Source organism: Pectinophora gossypiella, chromosome 13, assembly GCF_024362695.1.
Source record: "Pectinophora gossypiella chromosome 13, ilPecGoss1.1, whole genome shotgun sequence".
In the NCBI taxonomy this organism is placed as follows: Eukaryota; Metazoa; Arthropoda; class Insecta; order Lepidoptera; family Gelechiidae; genus Pectinophora; species Pectinophora gossypiella.
Window position 1 is genome coordinate 13,555,267 of NC_065416.1, and position 22,389 is coordinate 13,577,655.

At 38.1% G+C, this 22,389-nt stretch overlaps 3 protein-coding genes across 5 annotated transcripts; 1 reads left to right on the forward strand and 2 right to left on the reverse strand.

The window, feature by feature from the left end:
• Positions 1-6,732: 6,732 nt before the first annotated feature.
• On the reverse strand, positions 6,733-8,297 carry LOC126372187 (B-cell receptor-associated protein 31). Its single transcript, XM_050017852.1, has one exon. The coding sequence runs from the start codon at positions 7,957-7,959 to the stop codon at positions 7,291-7,293; it is 669 nt and encodes a 222-aa protein (XP_049873809.1). The 5' UTR covers positions 7,960-8,297; the 3' UTR covers positions 6,733-7,290.
• A 377-nt stretch (positions 8,298-8,674) lies between these two features.
• On the forward strand, positions 8,675-17,109 carry LOC126372166 (dynactin subunit 2). Of its 2 annotated transcripts, none has more exons than XM_050017807.1 (10): positions 8,675-8,811; positions 8,907-9,109; positions 9,766-9,901; positions 11,040-11,146; positions 11,893-12,006; positions 12,722-12,797; positions 13,784-13,939; positions 14,536-14,632; positions 15,269-15,369; positions 15,829-17,109. In XM_050017807.1, exons 1-10 carry the CDS (start codon positions 8,776-8,778, stop codon positions 15,907-15,909), a joined length of 1,107 nt encoding a protein of 368 aa, XP_049873764.1. In that variant the 5' UTR covers positions 8,675-8,775; the 3' UTR covers positions 15,910-17,109. The 2 variants fall into 2 exon arrangements, with proteins under 2 accessions (XP_049873764.1, XP_049873765.1); XM_050017808.1 differs by having other exon boundaries at positions 8,907-9,103.
• A 670-nt stretch (positions 17,110-17,779) lies between these two features.
• On the reverse strand, positions 17,780-19,755 carry LOC126372196 (60S ribosomal protein L27). Of its 2 annotated transcripts, none has more exons than XM_050017864.1 (3): positions 19,692-19,755; positions 19,115-19,344; positions 17,780-17,999 (listed from the first exon to the last, which is right to left on the reverse strand). In XM_050017864.1, the coding sequence occupies exons 2-3, from the start codon at positions 19,331-19,333 to the stop codon at positions 17,814-17,816; spliced, it is 405 nt and encodes a 134-aa protein (XP_049873821.1). In that variant the 5' UTR covers positions 19,334-19,344; positions 19,692-19,755; the 3' UTR covers positions 17,780-17,813. The 2 variants fall into 2 exon arrangements, with proteins under 2 accessions (XP_049873821.1, XP_049873820.1); XM_050017863.1 differs by having other exon boundaries at positions 19,579-19,700.
• Between the last annotated feature and the right edge of the window lie 2,634 nt (positions 19,756-22,389).

A 22,389-nucleotide genomic window follows, 5' to 3' on the forward strand; every position in this document is an offset into this window, starting at 1 on the left:
ACTATAACCACCTGGTCATCATCAGACGCTGAATACCAACTACCTAAGGCCAAAGTGCTTAACAAGACTAATTAAATAAGCCGAAACTCGAGGGACTTCCGTCATTTTATTGTCGAATTCCTATGACCACCTGGCCATCATCGGACCCTGGAACCTTTAATCATTTTTAAGAACCTTCTCGCTAATACCACCTACCAAACGAAAAAAACGTGGGCTAGTGGTTGAGCGTTGTGCTCACAATCCGGGGTCCTGGGTTCGAATCCCGGCGACTTTGTGATCCCTAGTTTGGTTAGGACGTTACAGGCTGATCACCTGATTGTCCAAAAGTAAGATGATCCGTGCTTCAGAAGGCACGTTAAGCCGTTGGTCCTGGTTACTACTTACTGATGTAAGTACGTAGCCGTTACATGAGTCATGTCATGGGCCTATAGCGGCTCAATAATAACCCAGACACCTGGGTTGATGGGGTTGGTAATCCACCTCACAACCCACACGATAGAAGAAACGAAAAAAACTGCATCGAAATCGAACCATCCATCCTTTCTGGAGCTACGATACATAGACAAAGGGATGAAACTTATAACACCCCTCTCTGTGTTGCGTCGGCGCAAACACTTTACCGTTGAAAGAATAGCACGACAATCAAATACTTAACACCTATATAAATGATGCGATCATTGTATTTAAACGCGAATCCAGATTACCGGAAATGAGCAGCAAGGTTTCCTACCAAGGCGGTGGCTCCACGGTCCTTCATGCTCCACTACCTGGAGATCGCGACTCCCATACCAAGTTTTCTCCGAGATGAACGTTGGGTACATTTTCTGCTTATGTACAGCTAAGACCATAATAATGAGAGTTGCCTGGAATAGTTAAGATAGTAATTTAAAATAATTTAAACTTTATCTCTAATTTTATTATTTTACACATGATTCCGTTTGAAATTTTATTTAAAAAAAATAGTTTTTTTTTTAATTAAGTGAAAGACTCTTTACTTGATAATAAAACACACTGGAGAACTTCCAGTTTTATTTCATCAAATCGCACAGAAATCGGGCATAGGTTTCACTAGCCTAGTGGTCGTATCAGACTGAACCGTTCTGGGCCGGACACCTGCCTTTTATCAACTTGCCCCTTCCAGCTAGTCACCCTTTCTCACCAGTTACATTTAGTGTTGCCAATATTAATTACACTTTACCCGATGTTTGTGGGTAAAAATGATAGGGTAACTGCTATATAGTTGGGATTATTGTTACATAAGTAAGTCGCAAAACTTGTTTAAAATCTTTATGATGGATCTGGCGAATGGATCTACTGAGATTGAAGGGAAAATAATTAAAACTAGGTAAGTAAAAGTAGTTTGAGAATGTCAACGACGTGACAGCCTCCTTGATAATTGGTCTTTGGCCTCCTTGGTCTTATTAGGTTTTTTTTTTATACATGTCAGTTATATTACGTTCCATTATTATTTAAATGTCTTTGTCAGCGGCTTTTTAGCGGGAAACGGGAACGGGACAGTTGCTTTCTTCATTGAATAATCTAAATAATTAATACGAAGTGGTGTTTTGTGGTTAATGATCGCATTAAGTTAGTCGGAAGACATTCGCGAGTGTTATTACATTGGAGTATTCAATAAACAAAGTGTATCTGCCTATTTTCGCTTCGTGCTAGGAAGCCGCTTCATAGCTCAAAAGTTTATGCGGACTTTTGAGTTAATTCGTTTGGGGTTCAGAGTAGGAGTCTACTCCGAGGGTGGGGGCTTAGGTTTCATCATCATCATTCATCACCTTTCACCATTTCATTAATCATCAAGAAAAAAAAAATACGTCAGACATGGCTGTATGGGCATAGTTCCCTTTGCCTTACCCTTCGGGGAAAACCAAACCAAAAAAAAAAAAAAAATGTCTTTGTCAGCTTTTTCAATAAAAAAAAATCAGCACGTACCTAATGTTTTTTGCTTTCGATAATCATTTCATATGTATGCACTCTCAACAGAGAAGTTAATTAGACGGTATAATCTACCACTTAGTCATCAGAAAGTTCGTCACAGAAATTTCGACCAATTATAATTACATTATTATTTCATAACTCTCATCCTTATTTGTTGCAACAACATTCAACGTCAAAACTTCGACGTGTAACTTCCACGCTGGAAGAATTCATCGAATAATATTTCAGACCATTGCGTCATCTTATGATTAACAGATTATTTGGATATAATTTCCTCTTTTCTAACGGCCTCCGACCAGTGGTTATGCGTTGTACTCACGATCCGTAAGTCCCCGGTTCGAATGCCGGTAGGGACCAAAAATTGTGATCCCTAGTTCGGTTAGGACATTGTAGGCTGATCACCCAATTGTCCGAAAGAAAGATGATCCGTACTTCCTTCCTAGCTACTATTTACTTAAGTATGTAGTCATTACATGCGTTACGGGGGCCTTCAGCGGCTCAACAGTAACCCTGACAGAAAGATTGATGATGTGGGTCATTGACCTTATAACCTACACGAGAGATTTTCTCTAGAAAATAAAATTGTTTTAAGTAGGTACCTAAACATTTTTGTATTTCTTATAATGTGTGCTGTTAGTTAGTTATTATTACTTATTACGTCTGTTACTCATTCACCTGATTGTCCGAAAGTAAGATGATCCGTGCTTCGGAAGGCACGTTAAGCCTTTGCTCCCATTTATCGATGTAAGTAAGTAGTCGTTACATGAACCATGTCAGGGGCCTTTGGCGGATCAATAATAACCCTGACACCAGGGTTGATGGGGGTTGGTAATCCCATACGATAGAAGAAGACTCATCATCATCAGCCGTACGACGCCCACTGCTGGGCATAGGCCTCCCCCAAGGATCTCCACGACGATGGGTCCTGCGCTGCTCGCGACCTTCACCAGATCGTCGGTCGACCTTGTAGCGGGCCTACCCACTGAGCGTCGTCCGACACGTGGTCGCCATTCCAGAACCCTTCCGCCCCAGCGGCCATCGGTTCTCCTCGCTATATGTCCTGCCCTCTGCCACTTCAGCTTTGCAATACCTAACCTTGAACAGCAAGCAGAGCTAGCAGTTTCTTTAAGCAGAAGAAGACTCATTCAAACCTAAACCACTGCACGGATTTAGAAGATTGGTTCATACAGGTGTGTCATTAACACCCTGTATAGCTAGAACCCGCGGAACGGTATGTAAGTACGAACTGCCAGGGATGATGACATACTTAAAGGTCGCGCATATTTCCAATTTGGGTAGGCAGAAACCAATTTTAGTCATTTCCGCTTCTGTAAGGATCAAAATACATCTTTCAGCACGTCGTCTATTTCTATGCTTCTTTTCTATCCTTCTAGTCGTTTCTGTTACTCAGAACCATAGTACAGGAAAACCAGGTATGCTCAAAACTGACAGCTAACATTTCAAGGTTAGCCCAGCTGACGTCATCCCACCCTGCGTTGCCATTTCGTTAAAAAAATTACCCACGACCAATGTTGTTAATTTACTTTGCAAGGAATTTTTGTACTTTTATTAAAAGACTTACGTACACTTTTAATGATTTTTATATATGTGACAAATAATAGTAATTAAATACATTAGTCAGTAAATCAATTAATTTTCAATAATTTACGTCCTTGGAATGTTGGAGATATACCAATTGAATGGTAACACTTACGTCATCAATGGGCTGGCAATGGCGGCTTGTCATAGGATTGAGCATACCTGGTCTTCCTATACCATGCTCAGAACCGTCAATTGCTAGAACGAGAGAAAGCGACCACACGCGGCAGAATCGACGACGCGATAGCGCGCTTTGACCCTAAAATACCTATTTCCTTTAAAAATAAAAGACAAAATATGGAAAATACAATTTTAATATTATCAACACACCAATATAAATTAAATTGCATGACGTTATAAATATTATCTATGCACTTAAAACAACCCTTTAAACAGCCTAAGACAAAGTCCATATTTAATTAAGAACTCATTCATCTGTAATATTTATGTTCTTTAAACTACACTGTGATGGCAGACAAAAAATTATGAAGTTCAGGGGGGTTAAAATGGCCACATCGAAGCAATTCATCTAAGAAAGCAGCTCTTTGACATTTGTTTGCATTGCGCACTTACTTTTATATGCGCAAATGTCAAATTGCAATATTGCTTTCTTAGATGAATTGTTTCGATGTGGCCATTTTAACCCCCCAGTTCTTAAATACAATAGTATAGACTCTATGACCCCATTCACACAATAGCAGATTGCACTGCAGTAAAAAAAATACCCTAATATGTAATTTTTAGTGTATTATTCTGATGTTATTTCTTTATAACAAAGTTTATAATTGTTTATTCATATATATTCCTATTGCAAAATATACATAATTTAAAATCAACTTTTATATTGGGTTGCATTATTCTACAGACAAAAAACTATACAATTTAAAAAAAAGTAAATTTATTAAATAATGGTTGACAACTGTTGGATAAATGAAGTGCCCTGAATATATAATACCCACACACACCTCAATTTTATAAACAAAATACACCACACATTAACATTTTATATGCATATTCGATGTCTCACAACAAATTCTTACACTAATAACAAAAATTATTAACCTAACTAGACTCCAATTACAAAATGAATTCCCAAATGACTACCAATATCAAATGTGCATATAAAACTTAAGATTTTGAAGAATACATGAAATGACAAATCATTAAACATCTAACTAAAAAAACAATCCTAGAAATAAATGCTTGCTTGACAAACAAGATATTATCAAACAATTATATGACTGGCACTTATTGTTAATACATACATATTTTGTAGTAAAAAAAAATCATTCTCAACACTATGGACAAATTCCAAGGTTATAAATAGAACTAGATTTCGCGTGGTTCGCTCGCAGCAAGCTGCTCGCGTGTCCTGTATTAGTTCGAAGCTTTGTATAGAATTTGACCAAGACTTAAATAGGTCTCGTGAAATCAAAAACGTTCTAGGTGCTATAGTTTTGCCAGGCCGTAGGGTGTCTCCCTGATGCGGAGCAGTTTTCCAAGATGACGTTCCCATCACACCCCTATACATCAATTTTAGCTCTGAGACATTTTCTGGAAAAACAAAAATTTGTATGGCGGCCATCTTGTTTTTCGGCCATTTTGTTTTTTTTCACCCGCGATAAAATTTGACCAAGATTTAAATAGGTTTCGTGAAAATAAAAAAGTTCCAGGTGCGATAGTTTTGCCAGGCCGTAGGGTGACCCCTGATGCGGAGCAGTTTTCCAAGATGACGTTCCGATCACACCCCAATACATCATTTTTACCTCTGAGACATTTTCTGGAAAAACGAAAATTTTGTATGGCGGCCATCTTGATTTTCCGCCATTTTATTTTTTTTCACCGGCAATAAAATTTGACCAAGATTTAAATAGGTTTTATGAAAACCAAAAATTTCCAGGTGCGATAGTTTCGCCAGGCTGTAGGGTGTCTCCTTGATGCGGAGCAGCTATCGAAAACCCAGACGTATTTTCATACTCGACATGACGTTCCGATCACATTCCTATACATCATTTTTACCCCTGAGACATTTTCTGGAAAAACAAAAATTTGTATGGCGGCCATCTTGTTTTTCGGCCATTTAGTCTAGATGTCGCGTGGTTCGCTCGCAGCAAGCTGCTCGCGTGTCTTGTTTTACCGCCATTTTTTTACCGCGATAGAATTTGACCAAGACTTGAATTGGTCTCGTGAAATCAAAAAAGTTCTAGGTGCTATGGTTTTGCCAGGCCGTAGGGTGACCCCTGATGCGGAGCAGTTTTCGAAGATCTAGCAGTATTTCCATACTCAACAAGACGTTCCCATAACACCCCTATACATCGTTTTTACATCCGAGACATTTTCTGTAAAAACAAAAATTTGTATGGCGGCCATCTTGTTTTTCGGCCATCTTGATTTTTTTTTACCGGCGATAAAATTTGACCAAGATTTTATTAGGTTTGGTGAAAAAAGAATCGTTCCAGGTGCGATAGTTTTCCCAGGCTGTAGGGTGCCGCCCTGATGAGGAGCAGTTTTTGAAGGTCGGGAAGTATTTCCATACTCAATATGACATTTTGATCTCATCACTCTTACATCACATTCACCCCGAGGCATTTTCGAGAAAAACGAAAATTTTGTATGGCGGCCATCTTGTTTTTCCGCCATTTTGATTTTTTTTCACTGCCAATTGAATTTGACCAAGGTTTAAATATGTCTTGTGAAAACCAAAAAGTTCTAGGTGCTATAGTTTTGCCAGGCCGTAGGGTGTCTCCCTGATGCGGAGCAGTTTTCGAAGATCTAGCAGTATTTCCATACTCAACAAGACGTTCCGATTACACCTCCGTACACAGTTTTTACCCCCAAGACATTTTCTTGAAAAACAAAAATTTGTATGGCGGCCATCTTGTTTATCCGCCATTTTGATTTTTTTTCACCCACGATAGAATTTGACCAAGATTTTAATAGGTTTCGTGAAAAAAGAATCGTTCCAGGTGCGATAGTTTTGCCAGACGGTAGGGTGTCTCCCTGATGCGGAGCAGTTTTCCAAGATCTGGAAGTTTTCCCATACTCATCGGAATATCTTGATCACATCCCCCATACATCATTTTTACCCCCCGACGCTCCTTCTGGGAGAACAATTATGTCAGTGAGTGAGTGAGTGAGTCAGTCAGTCAGTCAGTCAGTCAGTGGGTTTGCAGCTATATATAGTATAATTAGCTACAATCTGGCTTAAATCTTAAGAAGTAACTGGCCAAATGATGCTTTGTTTTTTTATTTGGGTTTTTATTTTTAATTAGGCTTTTATTTCTCTTTTTAAATGATGATTCTGTTTACTTACAACTATAATGCAAATAGTTCGCATTTTAAATGCTTAAAGCAGTTTGTTCAAAGCATATGAATGAATCACTTGAAGGACATATTACATCATAGGTAAATACATGCAATTAATAAGAGCTATTTTTGATAAGACAACGTAATTATAAGACTCTTATCTGTATACAGAGTGTCCTGCACACAACAAGTATTTAAATTCAAAGGTACATTAATCATATAAAAGACCAACAACTTTTAAAGGTATGGTAGGTGCATGATGGTTAGTATGTAAAGTTGGTAGTTTTTTTTTAGATCTGATATTATTTTCATTTTGACTGTTGCTGTCCATTTCAAGACATGCTGTATATTACGCATATCCTGTTTTAAAAGATTATAGATTAAGTTTAAATTGATAAAATGAGAAAATACTATGATCAAAACCCTAAACAGCACTTATTCATCCTTCTTGTCTCCACCAGCCACTGTGAGCTTCTTCTGCAACTTGCTGTGTTCCTCGGCCAGTCTATCATACTCCTTGTTCAGGCTCTCCGCTTGTGATTTCACAGCTTCTTTGTCCTTCTTCTCCCTCACCAAATCTTTCTCTAGCTGCGATACTTTAGTCTTCAACTCCTCAATCTCCTTCTTGGCCACCTCGTCGCCAGCCCCCTGTTGAGCCAGCAGAGACCTGGCTGCAACAGACGCACTCTGCGCCTGGCGGAAGTTAGCCTCGGATTGCGCCAACAGAGTCGCCAATTCAGAGATCATTTGCACCATTCGCCTTATAACAATCAGCAGGAACAGAGCAAACCCAGAAATGTAGAAGTTCCTCTGCGCGCGGAATAGACGCATGTTACCTTGCATTTCAGCGTCCAGATGTGTGTGCTCCGCCGGCTCGATGTTTGAGTACTTCTGCATCTCCCTGATGGCATCCAGCAGGCATAGTACCAAGACACCAATAAGCACCAGGAAGTAAATAGACGCCTGCCCGCTTATGTAAGCGAGGAACTTCGACCTGAAGAACTTTTGCCATCGTGACGGACTCGCGATCGGCAAACTTAGGAGTAGCACGAACGCTATTTCGGCGTACAGGAATGTAGCGATGATCGTCCACTGTAGACTCATGATGCTGTGTTTTTGTTACGCACTGTTGTAAACGTGTGCCGGCACCCGAAACTAATAACTTCCTGATGGAATTGTTGCAGAATATGTAGGTAAATCTGGACGAGAATAACGGTGAGTCACGAAAATGAAGAAATAAGTGTCAAAGTACGATTTGACGTTGTGACGTGTACCAATAGCAAAACAAACAGTAGGATGGGGCCACGAAATAATCCGTTAATTTACGCAATAAAACTATTCAAAACATAAATATATAGTTAAGTTTTTAAAAAAGGCATTTATGCCTTAATTGGTTCAAAAATACAAAAAAATTATAATTCAAAATTATAAACTGCACCTACAGTAGAATAAACTTTATGAATGAAGTAGTTACATAATTTCAGAACGAACTTATAACGTTCCAATACAATACCCATTTTTTTTATAATTTAATTTATATAATGAGGGACTTTCGCTCAGTTCCTCAAAAACAATATAGATGACTCTGTTCAGATTAGAAAGTATTTCCATGGTATTTTCGCCAAAAAAGTAATATTGTAAGTCAACCTCTAAATGGATATACTGCGTGAAATGGATTTCAAAAATCATGTTGTTTTTGTGAGACTGTAACGGAAGCAATCAAAAGTAACAAAAGAGCTGTAACTATAGCAACATGTACTTTTTATTATACATGACTTTATCAATAACATTACGACAAAAGAGCACCTTTGACATTAGTATTGCATGTAGTGAGTGACGTCATTTTGCTTCGCCGAGAAAGAAAACGAAAAATTAAATTAAATATTTTGTTTCACTATAAAACAATAGTCGAAACTAGTCATGGCTGATCCGAAATATGAGAATCTTCCCGGAATTGTGCGTAGTACTGTCTTATTGTTGTGGATATTGTGCTTTGTGAGTCATGCCAACAGTGATGAGCATTGATTTTATTTTTCTCATTGGTATTCTAGGCATACGACCAGCCCGATGTGTATGAGACCGCCGACCTGCCCGAGGCCGACCAGCCGGAGCCCTATGAAGAAGAAGAGAATGAATGCATTGAACAACTGCATTTATCAGTCAAGGACTCTTTTAACAAGTTCAAAGGAAAATTCTTAACTGGAACCGTGGATTTCTCAGACAGATTGAGCAGAAAGACTAGAATTGGGTATAGGTACTTGAATTTTGAAGCGTATTCCATCCCATTGTCCCACATTACATGTATGTGATCTCCCATCCATTCCCCACAACCCTTGCTTTTGATTTTTCTGATATTTCTGACGTAATTCTGAGCAGAGCAAGAAACATTCATGTAAATATTTAACTTATATTATAAACATTGTCTGACCCATAACAGGGTATCCTAGTTGAGGCTTTAGCCTTCACAATAAAAAATACTTTATGTTGGTATTCCAATTTTAAATTTGTAATGTTTCACTATTATCTCCCCTATCATTATCCCGTTTTTCACAGGGTCCGCTTACAGAAGCAACTGTCTGTCTGACCTTCCAAGCCACAAACGGAAAACTAGCCCAATGCAGGTTAGGTCACATACCTCCGAAAATGCATTTCTTGGGAATGTGCGTGTCCTCACAATGTTTTCCTTCACCATTGAGCATGTGATAATTGTTTATGATCCAAACATGAATTCGAAAATAAATTCGACAATCTGGTTTAGGCCTGTGCTCGATTCGAAATTGCGCCCTCAAAGTGAGAGGGAAGCTTTCTACCAACTGGGCTACCACTTAGGCTTATAATGTTTCACTATAAGATTGTTAAAGTTTACTTACTTTAAATAATGATTGTGATCTAAATCATGTCTTCTAATAGAGCTGGGGAGTGGGAGTTGGCAGCTGAGGGTGAGCCGGAGAGCGTGCTGGAGCGATACAACCGTCTCCGCTGTGAGTTCTCTGAACTACTGGAGCAGGTCACTGAGCAGCAGAACAAAGCCACTGAGAGTGAAAAGGTATGGGCATTTGTATATTATTTTGTACTTCTACATAATGAGATAATCTAACAGAAAGTGGTGAGGTGTAGGTACTTAGATCATGCTGAGAAGTTAGTCTCAACAGATTTTTTTATGACAAATGTTTTGTTCACTTGTAATTGGCTTACAAATTCGTACTGTTTTACTTTGTTTAATTGTCTTAACTCAAAAATTCAAAAATATTTATTTTTCAAAATAGGCTTTTTAGTTAGCGCTTTTCAAACGTCAAAAAATTAAATTACATATTATGTAACTAGCAGTAAAACTACTACCACATCGAAATCTGTAACGCTGAGGGAAAGACGTGGCCACAAAACCTCCCAGCACAGGGCCCTAGTCCTACTGTTTCATGTTTTCCTTAAATTTTTTTTTTTATCCAGTTTGTATTACATGTTATAATGTGCATAGCTGTTAGTGATCCATTAAATAAATAAGTAAATATTGTTTTGGATGTACCTCTGGCTACCCCAATTAGGAGCTTATGTTATATTATGCTCTAACATGATGGACTAATGTTATGGGCGATAGGCTGATCCCTTATCACCATAAGGTTCATCATATCCAGCTTACGACATCGTATCAACAGTGGCTGCAAGTTTGTCTTTGATTACTTGTGGCTCTGCCCACCCCATTAGGGATTACGGGCGTGAGTTTATGTATGTGTTATATTATGCTCTATGATTTGCATTAGAAAAATACTGGATTTATATTCCTTTCTTTTTTGATAAAGTAAGAATAAAAAAACAGGCTTAACTTTTACATACCTGAACTTTAGTCATAATTTTATTTTATTCTATGCTTTAGCTAAGAAAGACTAATAGCATTTTTTGAGCTTAAGCTAAGCCTTTCTTCTTAGTAAACTTGTTATTGGTAATTGTGCTGTATGTATATACAGGGTGTTTGTGACAGCGTACGAAATACTGAGGGGGATGATTCAGCTCATGATTCTGAGTTAGTATCAAGTAGAATTTTCCATCACATTCACATGTTTTATTGTGTTTTTTTTTTTATTATTTTCAGTTACATACATTTGCGACATCATCCCTCAAAGTTTACGTTACAGTGTCACTAACACCCTGTATGTATTATGTAGTGACTGATAATAAAATTATTTCAGGACGAATTCTCGAAACTAGCGTCCCAGATAAATACAACTAAAAAGTTGCTTGAAGAATTGAAGTTGGAAGAAGGGGAACAAATCGATCCTAAGGCTGAAAAACTAAAGTAAGGAACAATCATTATTTTACACAAATAAATTGACTGACCTTCCAAGCCACAAAGGGAAAACTAGCCCAATGCAGGTTAGGTCACATACCTTCGAAAATGCATTTCTTGGGAATGAGTGTGTCCTCACGATGTTTTCCTTCGCCGCTGAGCATGGGATAATCATTTGTGATACAAACATGAATTTGAAAATTGGGAGAACGAAGGGGGAGGCCTTTGCCCAGCAGTGGGACACTAACTAGGCTACAGAAAAAAAAAAATTGACTTAGGGGCCGTCCATTAATCATGCGAGGCTCGAGAGGGGGGGGTCCATGACAAAATCACGAAATATCATAAGGGGGTGGGGGGGTGTAGTAATATATCACGAGTATTTATTTTTCGGCAAACGCACGATACTGAACCGAAAAGCGGCGATACGTGTAATTATTTTGGTAGGTACTAAAAATACACGTGATTTAGGACAGGGGGTAGTCTTGGACCTCATCATGTATCACTTGGGTGGGGGGGGGGGGTTAAAAATGCCAAAAAAAACATCACATGATTAATGGACGGCCCCTTAACAGTCATGTCATGTACAAGGAGGAGCTACTTCCAACAAGTTAGTGAAAGAGTCACCTTTGTTGAGGTTTCATTTTAAGAATTTCTTATAAATATATATTTTTAAATGGTTTATAAGTTTCAATGTTGAAACCAATTTGCTTAAATTTTTTGGTGTGTTCTTCTCACAAAAATATATATTGTTTCAGAGAATATTTAGCAAGTGGCAAGAAAAAGCAAGGTGAAGTGGTGACAGCACATTTGAAGTTGAAACCTGACGTGAATCTAGCACAAACTACCAGGATAGCACAATTAGAACACAGGTCAGACTTTTATTTATTAATAGCCTTATATCAGAAATTCACCCCGCGACGCTCCTTCTGGGAGAATAACTATGTCAGTCATGCAATAGGTTTCCAGCTATATATAATACTAGTTACCCGCGCCGGCTTCGCTCGGGTGCAATGCTGAGGAAAAAAAGAAATTATTTACGACATCACATTAAAACCTCAAAAATAACAGTATTTCTCCACTATTTAATGGATGTTATGATACATATAAACCTTCCTCTTGTATCCCTCTATTTATTAAAAAAAACCGCATCAAAATCCGTTGCGTAGTTTTAAAGATGTAAGTGTACATAGGGATATAGGGACAGGAAAAGCGACTTTGTTTTATACTATCTAGTGATAATACAAGTTACATTTTAAAGTTTTTCCTTAATCCACAATAACCAAATCTGTGTGCCTTCGGGCAAAGGCCTCCCCATTTCTCTATTACATTCTTCTTTGTTGTGCACTAATCTGGTCCAGGTCTTAGTGTTTCCAGCCATTGGAATTATTTCGTCGGGTCTATCGTGTGAGTTTTGAGGTGGACCAACCTTGACAGGGTTACTATTGAGCCGCCCCTGACATGACTCATGTAACGACTACGTACTTACATCAGTAAGTAGTAACCGGGACCAACGGCTTAACGTGCCTTCCGAACCACGGATCGTCTTACTTTCTATAAGTATAAGACTTGTGATGTTGTTTTCAGGTTACATAAATTAGAACAAGCAGCCGGCGTGAGAGACGAGGAAGCCTTCAGGAGATTACAAACCGTTACTGGCAAAGTAAGTTCATTGGTCATGTCACACATAATAACCTTTGTATAAACTTCACACACACACACACACACACACACACACACACACACACACAATACCACAACCCTATCTACAGCCTAATAATCTTATTAAACAATGTTTATATTTTTAATATATACTTGATATGATGTAGATCTTTATATACGTATATAATAATGTATGCACAGAGTTCCACGTCATCCATTGCGTCTTAAGTATCGCGCAACCGCAACTAGCACTTAAGTTACTACGCAATGAACGGAGTAGCGAGGAGAACCGATGGCCGCTGGGGCGGAAAGGTTCTAGAATGGCGACCACGTGTCGGACGACGCTCAGTGGGTAGGCCCGCTATATGGTGGACCGACGATCTGGTGAAGGTCGCGGGAAGCCGCTGGATGCGGGCAGCGCAGGACCGATCATCGTGGAGATCCTTGGGGGAGGCCTATGCCCAGCAGTGGGCGTCGTACGGCTGATGATGATGAACGGAGTAAATCGATGTAGCAGTCCAGCTAAAAATGCCGCACCGACGTGAATGAGAGTGTTAGTTATAACGTCGTGTATAATTTAGTGTTTCTTCTTCTATCGTATGCCTCCCGAAGCACGGACCATTTTACTTACGGACATTAGAGTGATCATCCTATAATGTAACCAAAGTGATTATTGTGATATGTCCTCACCGGGATACGAACCCGGGAACTCCGGATCGCGTCAACCGCTGGACCACAGAGGCCGTTAATTTAATCAGAAATCAGAATCATTTATTCAACGTTTATCATGGATAAACTTGTTGAAGGTCAATGTAACATTTTTGAATTTACGTCATTTCGCAAGGTGTTATGGCTGAGGAGAAGAAATGACAAGAAACTGCAACAGCAACACATCTTTTAAATCAATGAGGGTACATTACAAGTTATTTAATGATGAGGGCATTTCTGCATTCTTCCCTTGTTGGTATGAGTGATTGTGTGTGGCAGGCGACGCTATGCGGCGCGGCGGCGTCGCTGGCGGCGGCGGCGGCGCTGCTGCGGCCGGCCGAGCTGGCCGCGGCCGAGGCGCGCGCGCAGCAGCTGCTGGCCAGCGTCGACGCGCTCAAGCACGCCGGCAAGCCCGACCCCGAACTCAACGAGAAGGTAAGCACAACCTCGCGACTACATTCCTAATAGGCTAGGTGACTCGATCAAAGATAAATATATACGTAGATAAGCCAGTAGCAGTAGTAGTAGCTGGGGACAGGGAGGAGAGGCCTTTGCCCTGCAGTGGGACATTGAGGGCTATTACGCCTTCCAAAACTCCGGGACTCCATAGTCCCGAGATATGGAAATGACAAACAATAATAATAAGCCAGTCAGTATAAGTATCATTATTTTTATTATATTTTAATAAATTTCGAATTTTAATGGTGCCGATGTGGGCAACCACCAACTTAATTTGTCAGGACTAAAAATATCTCCCATCTCTTTCTTGTCTATTGTAAGTGAAGGATAGCACTAGTATAAGAGCTATTAAACTAAAATTAGATTAAATTTGTGTTATAAGGAGTGCGACATTTGGCCACGTATATTGATGACGTCATCTTTGTAGATTTCTGTACAAATTCACTGTGAACGTGATTTCCATAATGCCCCTGGGAATGGAACGCGGACCTGAAAATCGGAGGCCCAACGCTCTAACCACTAGACCATGAAGGCTGTTGCGTGTGTGGATTCATATTCTCACTTTGTCACAGGTGAACGAGCTACACAAACTTTTGAAGCAGATAGAGGGCATATCACATTCCGAGATTCTAGAACGCATGGAGGCGTTAGAAGCGTTGCATAATCAAGGTAATTATTTCGTCATTATATTTTATGGATAATAGACGTACGCATGTTTTATCTTTGTTTTTGGGTATAAATGATGACCCTTGTTATTACCCAGGCACAACACATCTTCCACCCATTATTATTCTGATCAAAATAAACATAAGCAAGCAATATAGGTAACTGCATAATTCTATACCATATCTGGGGGGTTAAAATGGCCACATCAAAGCAATTCATCTAAAAAGCAATATTGCAATTTGACATTTGCACATATAAAAATATTGCGCAATGCAACCAAATGTCAAATAGCAAAATTGATTTTTAGATGAATTGCTTCGATTTGGCGTTTTATATACCCCCCCCCCCCCCCAGATAATATCAAGCATTTATACCTATACAGGGTGTTAGTGACATCGTAACGAATACTGAGGGTGTGATTCAGACCATGACTCTGAGTTACAAGTAGTCTCATACAAGTGATAAGGTGTTAGTGATATCGTAACAAATACTGAGGGGGATGATTCAGACCACGATTCTGTCCATATCAAGTGGATTTTCCTGTCGGAGAATTAATGAAAATTTTAGTGCCTTTTTAAATGTTAGTAGTAGTATGTTAAGGCAACGTTATATAAATTAATGATTTTGAATGTATTACAGCGAGCAACTTTGGCAAGTCACTAACTGAGTTAGAGACGCTTCAGAGTACCATCGCAAGTGGAGTCCAGAACAACAAGGAGCTGCTGCAAGGAGTCCAAGAGGTCAGTAACTTTTTAATCTCTCATTCTCCTCCCCTTGTCCAGCCCGGTTGGTAGAACTCTTGCCTCTTACTTCTCGCAGATTCAAATCCGTACCAATTCGTATCGGGCGTTGACCTCACCCCCTATTCTGTTCCCACATGGACGCGCGGATTATCTGTCTCGCTCGCACTTACGCATTAAATGGCATACGGTAAAAGATTTTTGGCTCTACGGTGATTTCATCGTGTGCCGACAACTTCCGAAATGCGCTAGATGGTGCCACTATGCCAAAATATATTGACTACCCGCATTCGGTACCTATCGAAAGACCCCAACTTAAAGTGTAATGGTAGAAGTCTTGCTCTGGCTGCCAACAAGTTGCACGTTTTAATGTGTGCCACATCTAACGATTTTTACTTGAACTCGTACGTCTTATTGTCTTAAGCATATCCACATTCATTCACCCATTCTCCTTTGCAGGTGTTTGCACACAACATCGACAGTCTACAGAAAGAGATAAAGAAACTCGATGAAAGAATCGGCAAGTTGTCTACTGCGTGATAGCATTACCATTAGTTTTGGAACCATCTGAGCATAGCTTGTATATTATTTGGAAGACGTTACGGCGATCACAGGACGTTTTCCATTTTTAAATCTAATGTTCCAATAGCGAAATCTGTTACATCGAACAAGACCATAGACTAAAGATATATTTAGACAATTCGCTTAGCTTAACATCTTAGTCTATGGTCTACTGTATAAGAAAGAGAGCCACAGATTATAAAATACTCTAAAAGTATCAGAAATATAGAAGACTTTCAATGACCATGTTACACCATAACATATTAAAATCTCAATAACAGGGTTTATAGCCTAATAGTCTTGCTGTTTTATGATCTATGCGTTGTATTTCCAGTTAAATAAACTAACAGAACTGAGATTTACACTACAACATACAGCACCTAAGCATACCACAAGAGGTCGCCACTGTTACGTGAGGTCTTCTCATCCTAGGCATGTCTTAAGACGGCAGTGGTGCTAATTTCTGTAGACACCATCTAATTTTATGTTACACCTGTCATTTTCTTTTCTACCGATAAGGTAAGGGACGAGCAATCAACAGGCGCACGTCTATTTTAGGCAGAAATCTGAAACAACCCTCTAAAAAAATTACATTGGCCAATAACCCGACAGAATTAAGTTGACAGGACACGTCAAATGGGTTGTATACAAGCGAGATCCCTATTTGATTTGACCGTGTTATAAATTCGCTCATTCATTGTATAATTAACAGCTATCAATCATCAAAATAAAATTAGGTGTCTGCAGGAATCGGGGCCATTGAAATTACTAAAGTCAAGGTTGTATGGTCCTCAGGTCTTTGCCTGCCTTATATAAGTCGAATTTAAACAACAAATACAATTTTGAAAACACAACAATTTCGTTCAAAAATCGAACGGTGCTTGTATAAATGTTACCTGCAGTGGCATTATACATTACAATGAAGGAATCATTTAACCTATTTTCTCATTCAATAAATAGCTTTTGTATCGTCGAATTTATTTGTCTGCATTTGTAATTATAAGTAATTTAATTATGCCATGAGACATGTTAATATTTAATGTTTCCATTATGTGCATTGCAGCTCATAGTTGTTAAATAACTTCTGTATAATTATAATTTAAAGCTTATATCAGATTAGACTGCATAAGAGTAAATAATTTATTAAATATTAATAAAAAAGGATAATTATATAATAAATGTAGTGGTTTTATTTTACTTCATAAGCAAATATTTCCAAAGAGAAAATTAGCATTTAGAAAAATCCTGCTATCAAAAAAAAACCAAGTATATTTCTGCACTTAGCATGCCATTGAAATAATCACAAGTTATAAAAACTAATGGTAATGACATGAATGTGTTAAGAAATTAACAAACTAACAACTATTCCAAGGTACCTAGAGCCTCAGGACATCCATTGCAAGATGAACTAAGTACACACATCTCGGAGCTTTCAGTTAAGAAATTACATAAGGTAATCTAAAAAAAATTTAACAAGTTAAAGACATGCATGACATGCACATGTTATTATAAACTGTATGCCCATAAATAATTATTTTTTTAACCCCTTTTTTGCGCGCAATCTATCACCCTTGGATAATAAGCACTTCTTGTGGTGTATAGGTATCATTTTAGGTAAGCGACCAGTGTCGCTTCCTATTTTGGGCCTTAGTTGGCTAGATCCTGCGGCAGCCTCCTTCTTAGTCTTAGTTGTGTGTGCTCATCCATGAGCGGCCTGGCCAGTATATTAGGATGGGCTGTTATTCTGTTTTTGTAAGAGCAACTTACATTTTTTAACTCTTCACTTACTGTTGGGATTCCCAACTCTTAGTGTAAATAAATAAATAAATAAAATTTGAACAAAAACACCTTCTGTACTTGCGTAAATTTATTTTATTTAGTACTTAGAACCTAAGCTTCTGGAAGAACCACTTGTTCTTCCCGCTCTTGTATCTCTCTTCAAAGCGCACCCTCGTGTTGAAACGGAGCTTCTTGCGCTTTGAGGGGTCCTTCAGGTCTTTCTTGCTGAACTTCTCGAAACTGATGTCGACAGTGTAGCGGGTTGGCATGAGGTGGTTGTAATTTACGACCTGAAAAAGAAAAGTAAATTAATTTCGGTGAATCAGGGAAAGGAAACTGGAACTACACAAATATATTTAGTCAAAGTATATGCTTGATTTGGGCTTGGCTGCTTGGTGCTACATTTAGAAGCTTGAGAAGAGATGCCAAGTTATCCTTTCAAGATGACAATCCATAATTAATATACCCTTATAAGCTACCTTAATCCGAAGGTCCTGGGTTTGAATCCCAGCAGGGACATAACACAAAAATCACTTTGTGATCCCTAGTTTGGTTAGGAAATTACAGGCTGATCACCTGATTGTCCGAAAGTAAGAGTATCCGTGCTTCGGAAGGCATGTTAAACTGTTGGTCCCAATTACTACTTACTGATGTATATACGTAGTTGTTACAAGAGTCATGTCAGGGGCCTTTGGCGGCTCAATAGTAACCCTGAGACCAGGGTTGATGAAGTTGATAATCAACCTTACAACCCACATGATAGAAGAAGAATCTACCTTAATTGTAGTATGAATATATCCCAACCACGTATCAAATCAAATCAAATATACTTTATTGCACAGAACTACATTTAAACAATCAGACACCAATCAATTGTGCAACATGACATTAATTTCTTATGAAGACTAATCTTATGGTAAACAAAGTTTACAAGGGCCAACTTTTACTTTTACATCTGTAAAATCAAGCTTAGTAGCAATTGGATAAAAAAAACTGAGCACAGAGCAACTGTGGACTAGTAAATGAAATACTATTATATTTTTTTAAATATAAAAATTACTACTGCAATAGATCTTTCAAAATCATAGTTATACACATTTAGTTTACTGTAGAGTACACTAAAGAACATATTGACGTTTTGTTGGGCTAACTACTGCAGCACAAAGTAAGCCATCATAACCTGTACAGAGTAACACTAAGAACAACTTGATATTGTTAACTAGTCTTCAAAATTCCTAATTTTCACATGTTTCACTTCTAATTGGGACTATTAACCTGAAGAGTCACTGTAAACACTATAACCAAAAAGTTCTTCAAGCACACTAGATCACCACACCACATTTTCTATGACACTTGTTTTGATGAAGCTTAAGAGGTTATATCAACAAAAACACTAAACTCTTACCTTGACGAAGGGCTTGACTTTGGAGCGCTTGTGGATTTTGTTTTTGCCCATCCTCTTGTGGACTTTGCGGGGATATCTATCGATACCGGCGACGAAGGCATGGCCGTAGGGCTTGTCTGACGTCCCCTCGTCGTAATTTTTAACGACGATGGCCTTGCGACCGGCGTACCGGCCACTGAGGACCAGCACCACCTTCCCTGGCTTCATAATCTTACCCATTTTGGGTGAATCTGTGAACAACAAAACTAACCTTCAAAAGTGTACTCACGGTAATATTTACATGTTCTATAAACCTTGGAATAGCATAAATGGGATATCTTCTCACTATAACCCGCTAAACGAAGTGCTTCCGTGCAACAGAAACTTTATAACTTGCAAAACAGCCACTATAAACTGTGAGAACAACATCGACTACAATTTTAGTTTTGTCGATAAATTATCCAAGTATTCCAAAAAATATTTACGGTATTATACAGTCTAAATCACAAACTTAACGACAACTGAGATATTCACTACAATTATTATGTTTTATCACAGATTTTAATAGATTATTTCCATAAAATTTAGCGAAACTCACATTCTCCCTTTACGTCAAAAGAAAAAGACAAGGTGTTGCCATTACAATTAATTCCAACTTTTGACAGTTGCTGTCATCATTTTTGTTACCATTGTAAAAATATAATGCGTTTACGAAGCATGTTATGGCAAACTCCCACAATTTTTTATTTTGCTGTGAATATTTTTATCGTGGAGATTACACGAGTAATAACAATTTTTCTTTCCCTCATTGATTTTACTACTCAAAATGACCCAGTAGAGTTGACGTTACAAGTGTTTGAAACTGCGAGCGATTAATTTTAAAATTTTCGTTAAGCCGCCAAATGACTTGTATAATAAGAGTCTTACCCACAAATTATGTTTGTAAGCTGTCGTACGGCCTTCAGGAATGACCAGCTAAGGAGGGACTTTCCAGGCTACGTTCCTCAAAAACAATATAGATGGCGTTGTACATATTTTTCTTCGTGTAACCTTCTAATTTCATGAATAACAGACATATGAATATTTTATCTTATAGTTTTTGGGTATAAATGATGACCCTTGTTATTTCATCCAGGCACAACACATCTTCCACCCACTATTATTTTGATCAAAATAAAAAGCAATATAGCCATTATATTCTTGATTAATTTTGTGAACAAGAGCAATGAGAAAATAGATAATTATCACGTTAAATCTGTACAACGCCTTCTATATTGTTTTTGGGGAACTTACCCTGGAAATTCCGTCATTGAGAATCCCTTTCTCCTTATTAATTTTAGCGCCGTTGCGCACAGGGACATTCCAGTCTCAAGAGTACCTATTAGAGCACCTACTTCATAATAAAAAACGGACAGTTTGATTAATTGAGTTTAATATCAATAAAATAAGAAAATTATTTACACAAATTTTATCAAAATACAAAAATAAAACACTGTCACATACATATAGGTATTAACGACTTTTGAGGAGGTACTACGAATATTCACATTAGTCTTAGACGATTTGCAGCGCAGCTGATCCGAAACTTATCTATCTTCACATTTTGGGCTATATAATATTGCAGATAGTTCCTTTAGAATATCACTTCCGTATAAAAAAGAGCTCAAATATGTTTAATACTTAGCACTCAATGGCCCCGACTCTTGCAGACACATCCTAATTTTAAGTTATATCTGTCATTTCTATATACGCCCTTTCACTTTGAGGAACGTTGGCATATTAGCCGACAGAATTAGGTCGACCGCACACTCTATTCAAATTATTAAGGTTATTCAGTTATTTTAAAAGTGACCATCCGCCGCTTTCCTTTTCGACGAATAAGAAAAATGGCAGGTATAACAAGGCTATAGCCTTGCAGGTAATAAAATTAAGAGATATCTGCAGCAATCAAGGACGATTCCGTATTTGGTTACCAATTAGGCCGGGTTTCCACTGACGCGGAGATGGACGGAGAAGAGCAGAGACGTGCGGATTTGACCAATCACAGCGTCCGAGAGAGCGAAAAACGAAGACGCTCTGTCACTCTCTCCCTCACGGTGATTGGTCGATTCCTGCACATCTCCACACAGCTCCGCACAGCTCGGCGTCAATGGAAACGCAGCCTTATACAATAACAATTTAGTTATCTTCCAATTTTCCATGAAGTGACTAGGGGTCTAAAAAATAATAATACTGAAATGCTCCCAGTTACAATAATAATGAAATTAGTCTGTAATATTCTATTTATTACGAAATATTGAACTGCCAACTTAAGACAGAATACTATAGCAGAATACACAATAATTTGAAACGAAAGTGAAACTCTAGAAAAACGCCCATTCTCCTAGAACTTTTTTTGTGTCTTACCAAAAACTATTTGGGTTGCCGTAAAATACTATTGATGCATAATACCTCCCACTCTTGACTAATTCAGCTAATACTTTATAATACAAAAGACAATATTTCACTGCGCTGTCCCTGGCCTGGCACACAGACCAAAAAGTTTTAAAATTCCAAGTAAAATCAGTTTTATTTTAGTTTGTCTCGAGAGGTGTGATTTTGTTGTCACCTTTCGTTTCAATTTCTTACATTCACAATTCCGTGTGGGTTCAAAATATTCACAAAGAGTTTTGTAAACTACTTTTTCTTTGAAAATTCACTACATAGATTAAAAAGCGACTTTTAGGGCTCTTTAGCCTTTGTCTTACATCATAATTTTGGGGAAGGGATGGTTTCCCTTCTAAGTCACTATAATGATATTTATCTAAGGAAACATAGCAACCATAATGTCGTAATTAAGAGTGGTTTCTAACTTACACATCATGTGTAGTGTCATTGAATCACAATCCTGCTACCGACTGCCAATTCTCATTCTCGTGTTAAATTATATAATTTAAGTACGCACCGTGAACAAAGTAATGTGCCATAGTCATAGACTAGTCAATAAAGTAACGCCACATTAAGTGAATATTTAAAAAAAAACTTATATAGGCTTCTACTCGTGTCTTTTTAGTATTTTTTCTTTTAATTTAATTACCCGTTTTGGCTACTGAATCTTATCATGTAAGTTGACCAGTTTACAGAATGTCCTTAAGGTATTGCTTATATATAACAAGAAAATGTTCAAAGTATATAATTATAATAAACTATTATTATCGGCTCTATGCGTGATTAAATGTTAAATAAGGTAAATATAATTACCCGAAAACAAATTAATAGAGAAATCCTTTTTCCCTTATTTAACATTTAATCACGTA

Bases quoted from the DNA above. Each gene is read 5' to 3' on its own strand.
- LOC126372187 (XM_050017852.1), bottom strand. From the start codon at position 7,959: ATGAGTCTACAGTGGACGATCATCGCTACATTCCTGTACGCCGAAATA.
- LOC126372166 (XM_050017807.1), top strand. From the start codon at position 8,776: ATGGCTGATCCGAAATATGAGAATCTTCCCGGAATT. The intron at 9,902-11,039 runs GTATGGGCATTT...AAATTATTTCAG, and splicing joins AAGCCACTGAGAGTGAAAAG to GACGAATTCTCGAAACTAGC. The intron at 14,633-15,268 runs GTAATTATTTCG...AATGTATTACAG, and splicing joins AGAAGCGTTGCATAATCAAG to CGAGCAACTTTGGCAAGTCA.
- LOC126372196 (XM_050017864.1), bottom strand. From the start codon at position 19,333: ATGGGTAAGATTATGAAGCCAGGGAAGGTGGTGCTGGTCCTCAGTGGC. The intron at 18,000-19,114 runs GTAAGAGTTTAG...TTTCTTTTTCAG, and splicing joins AAGTCAAGCCCTTCGTCAAG to GTCGTAAATTACAACCACCT.